Below are 5,034 nucleotides of genomic sequence, written 5' to 3'. Positions count from 1 at the left end.
CACATTTTAATAGAAAAATCTTTAATATCATGTTTCCTGTATAAAGGTGTAGAATTATAGTAATTTCATTTTCAGCCACTAGGTGGAAATAAAATCTAAGGAACCAGTAATGGTAAGCGCGCTAGTTGTTGTTGTTGTTGTCTCCATCTGCTGGTGAGCGTCTGGAACTACAGCAAGGGTCTCTGGCTACTTTTTCAGGCAATTACCACAGTCTTCTCAAAATCATGCTGAACTTTAGGTTTAATCCTCCTGAAATATTAGATGGAAATGTCAAAAGTGAGGCGATAACAACACACACACACACACACACACACACACACACACACACACACACACACACACACACACACACAGTACTATCATATATACATATATGAGTTTGTTGGAGTAGCAGTGACTCAGGGTCAGGAATGTCAGGGAATCCCAGGATGCATCATGATGGAGTCCAGTGATAATAATAATAAATTAGATATGGAATAATACAGAAGAGTCTGGAATAACTGTGCACTGTTTTGTTTTTTATTTAAAGAAATCCAGTCTCTTATGTTCACATCATTTTCAGCGTTTACTCTGCAACCTTACTCTGCCACTCCGCAAACAACCAAACAATTTACATTTTAGTTAATTATGATGCTCACTTTTCTCTTTTACACACTGCAGTGTTTAATATACAACCGGTTTACTGGCGGCACTATTTTGTGTTTTGTGTATTTGTCTTGGACAGTCTTGTGTTGTGTTTGCACTGTTTTACACCAGGTTGCACACAATGCACTTTATATGTTGAGGACACTTACAGTCCTATACCCTGTGTTTTCTGTGATTGTTGTTGTATGTAGCACCAGGGTTCAGGAGGAACGTTGTTTTATTTCACTGTGTACTGCGTCAGATATATATGGTTGAAATGACAATAAAAGCTTCTTGACTTGACTTGACTTGACTTGACTTGACTTGACTTGACTTGACACCCAACCTGGCGCACTGCAGTGATCTTCTAACTCAGCCAGGCAAACCAGCAGGATGTGCAACTTTGCAATGATAGAAAATCCTTTAAGGTGACATTTTGTTGTTGACACTATCACCTTTTACCAACCTGAGATAGACTGAGTTTGCATCTCTCTGTATAATTCACTATACACCATGTGTGTGTGTGTGTGTGTGTGTGTGTGTGTGTGTGTGTGTGTGTGTGTGTGTGTGTGTGTGTGTGTGTGGTCCTTTTAGTGTTCGCTTGTTGTTTTCCTCGTTTTCGCCTCCATATTAAATTCTTCCTACATTTACATTTACGGCATTTGGCAGACGCTCGTATCCAGAACGACTTAAAATTATTGCAAAATACAATATCTATCATTCATATACATAAAGGGTGCCCACCCAATGGCCCAACGACGGAACCCACTGGTGTGGAGCCTTGTTCTTGAACAATACCTGCTCACGGAGGCACATTGGCCAGTCTGAATCTTAGTCAGAGGATATAACCATAAACTAATATTCTTTAAGTAGCTGCTCAATGCTGCTCATGAATAAAGAATACTGTATGTAGACACTTGGTTATAACTTGCTATGTCAGAGATAGTCAGACATCAGAAGGTCCCAGACGTTGTGCTCTATGCTCCATCCGTTCATCAGCCTTCAGTTTGTACTGTCCTGGTCACAGATTTGTGGTAACACCAGACTACATAATCAACCAGATATAAATGATTTCAGGAAATTTCAGAGTAAATCAAGAATTTTACATTTATTTGCAATAATCAATAAACAAATGTCACATCTAAAACAAATAAAAGAAGAAAGTTACACAACATGATCTGCAGAAAACTAAATAATTTAGCGATGCAGTTTACTAAAGAAGTGTTAAAGAGTTACTGTACGTGGCGATGGAGACACACAGAGACTGTGTGGGAAGTTCTAACTATCGAATGCTCCCCTGAGCGTTTCACCAAATCTCCTTGAATACCCAAACCATAGCAAACACTCGTAAATTCAAAGTGATAAAATATTTGCAAACCCTTTCTTGGGACTGAAGGTGACCTAAAAAACAAATATCACCCAGTGTTAAACTAACACCTGGTAAGGATCTTCTCCGGGGCAACCTTTATGTCAGTAGGACAGAATTTCCCCAAACCTGAAGTCTATTTTACTGATATGGGATTGAGATCATATTTCCAATCACACTGAGATCTTTAAAATGATACCAAACATGTCAAGGTAAAATGCAAACATCAATAAACTGTAATTATTACAGTAAAATAAAATAAATTATAATAAAAATTAATTATAAAAATAAAATAGTTTGAATTCTGGGAACTTCTGTCTCCTTTCCATGACCTGGTCATCGCCCCAGGAGGGACAGAGGGGCTCAAGGATGGGTGAGCAGGCGGCTCCTCAGATTAAAGAGATTTTCTGCTCAGATTAAAGAGATTCTCTACTCAGATTAAAGAGATTCTCTCCTCAGATTAAAGAGATTCTCTCCTCAGATTAAAGAGATTCTCTCCTCAGATTAAAGAGATTCTCTCCTCAGATTAAAGAAATCTGATTTAATCTCTCCTCAGATTAAAGAAATTCTCTCCTCAGATTAAAGAGATTCTCTCCTCAGATTAAAGAGATTCTCTCCTCAGAAGATTCTCTCCTCAGATTAAAGAAATTCTCTCCTCAGATTAAAGAGATTCTCTCCTCAAATTAAAGAGATTCTCTCCTCAGATTAAAGATATTCTCTCCTCAGATGAAAGAAATTCTCTCCTCAGATTAAAGAGATTCTCTCCTCAGATTAAAGAGATTCTCTCCTCAGATTAAAGAGATTTTCTCCTCAAATTAAAGAGATTCTCTCCTCAGATTAAAGATATTCTCTCCTCAGATTAAAGAAATTCTCTCCTCAGATTAAAGAGATTCTCTCTCAGATTAAAGAGATTCTCCTCAGATTAAAGAAATTCTCTCCTCAGATTAAAGAAATTCTCTCCTCAGATTAAAGAAATTCTCTCCTCAGATTAAAGAAATTCTCTCCTCAGATTAAAGAGATTTTCTCCTCAGATTAAAGAGATTCTCTCCTCAGATTAAAGAAATTCTCTCCTCAGATTAAAGAGATTCTCTCCTCAGATTAAAGAGATTCTCTCCTCAGATTAAAGAAATTCTCTCCTCAGATTAAAGAAATTCTCTCCTCAGATTAAAGAGATTTTCTCCTTAGATTAGAAAGTTTATTGTTTTGTTGCATGACACTTCTCAGGGTCTGGGATCATAGGAGGATCTGACCACATATATATATATTTATATATAAATATATATTGGCTGATCATTGGTACTTCTTTGGAAAATGACAGAGGAAAGTAATTGCTTGAAGGTTTTATATATACTTATAAAAGCACATGGGAACAAACCTGAAATCTGCAGAAACAAGGAAGTAATTGGAAATATTGTTGGGTTTATATTTCTACTGTTTGTTCACTGAAGTTTCTTTTCAGCAAGACTGTTATTATTATTATTATTACTTTATTATGCATTAGAATGTCATGTTTTTTAGATATAAACTATGGTTTGGATTATAATGATTGAAAATGAGAAACACTCGAAAGCAACTGAGAAAAAACTATTAAAGGAGTAAATATTAACCATTGGAGCAACAGTTCTAATTTTTATGTAATTCAGTTGACAATATTACAAGCTGCTTCACTGATGTTTGTCTTCTGTAGGTTTTGATTGCAGTGAAACGGCTTCTAGCTGAAGTCAATTCTAGAGAAAGAATGTTTTTATTGGCATCAGATTTTAATGTAATTCATTAAAGATCTTATTTCACAGATATTCCAGTCGAGTCACTTACCAAATGTTGCTATTAAAGTAGCAAATAAAGTTCATTTTCTCCTCACAGTTTCTATTCTCCCAGACACCAGTCTTAACATTTCTCCCTCCACATTGGAAAGGCTTGGCAGGGCATAAAGGCATGGAAGGCGGGATCAGCTGAGACTCCTGGTTCACCCAGAACCATGATCCATTCAGGAAGCGTAGACCGGTCCAGAAAGTGGGAGTCTGGATAGCCGTAATTCTGCTATTGACCATAAAGTAATCTGTATCTGAGGTAAGGCTCAGCAGGTCGGTGTAGTGCGTTCTGCAGTAGATCAAAGCCTCGTCCCAGCTCATCATCTTCTGCACCACAATCATCTCAGGAGCCCAAGTGTAGCAGAAAGACTTCATATTTTTGCCACAGTTAAAATTTTCCCACTGATTATTGCTGGTAGCTACACAGTGTTCCGTGTCAGTATGGTCCGGTTGCCCACTTTTCCATTTTTTAAAATCCAGTACTTTACCATCACACCACTGTGTGAACTGCGCCTCACTGGGAGCTTTATTAAGGCCGATCCAGCAACTTTCAGATTGTTGAGCCGCTGTCAAAGTGACGAAACTGTCGAATTCTAGTTGTGTGTCGAGAATTGAGAGATCGATATAATTCTTTCTGCAGTACGCCTGGGCGTCAGTCCAGGTCAGTTGTGTACTGTAAAAAAAGTGTTTCTTGTAGAAGAGCCCTGTGGAAACATCTGTTAGAGCCAGCAGGAGAAGGATGGAGAGAACAGCCATCATACCTCACCGTGGTGTGTTTGAAGAACCTCGGCTCTGGAGGTTCTTCTGGAATCAAATTACTGGTGACCGCAGCAGACAAATCAAAATGCAAAAACCCAATCGTCAAACTGAGGGAACAAACAATGCAAACTACATGCAAGTGCAGAAAATGTGCATTAATTTGAATTTCTCTACCCAAAAAGCCTTTCAGTCCCTTTACAGCTTTCTGTAGTACCTTTAATTATTACATATAATAATCAGTCAGTTTTTAATATATAAAACAAAATCTGATTAAATGATATGCAGTAAGACTGTAATTATATCTCCAATTATTCATCTTCCATTAACTCCTCTCATAGGTAGGACATCAGGATGACTCAGGATCAAGCAAACAACATATAACAAAAATATTTATTTATTTTATTTTCTTCTCAGTCTCTTTGCAGCGTTTCTGAGACCAGAGATAAAATTCTCAAAACTACGTGTTCTTCCACA

At 37.5% G+C, this 5,034-nt stretch overlaps 1 protein-coding gene across 1 annotated transcript; it reads right to left on the bottom strand.

The window, feature by feature from the left end:
* Positions 1-3,302: 3,302 nt before the first annotated feature.
* LOC124390385 (C-type mannose receptor 2-like) lies at positions 3,303-4,641 on the bottom strand. Its single transcript, XM_046856287.1, has 2 exons — positions 3,806-4,641; positions 3,303-3,717 (listed from the first exon to the last, which is right to left on the bottom strand). Coding segments are annotated over exons 1-2 (756 nt in total). The 5' UTR covers positions 4,561-4,641; the 3' UTR covers positions 3,303-3,716.
* Between the last annotated feature and the right edge of the window lie 393 nt (positions 4,642-5,034).

Source organism: Silurus meridionalis, chromosome 8, assembly GCF_014805685.1.
Source record: "Silurus meridionalis isolate SWU-2019-XX chromosome 8, ASM1480568v1, whole genome shotgun sequence".
Taxonomy (NCBI): Eukaryota; Metazoa; Chordata; class Actinopteri; order Siluriformes; family Siluridae; genus Silurus; species Silurus meridionalis.
The sequence above is the reverse complement of the archived record's forward strand: the minus strand, read 5'-3'. Positions and strand labels throughout refer to the sequence as shown.

Excerpts from the sequence above, each read along its gene's own strand:
- LOC124390385 (XM_046856287.1), bottom strand. The coding sequence starts at position 4,560 with ATGATGGCTGTTCTCTCCATCCTTCTCCTGCTGGCTCTAACAGATGTT.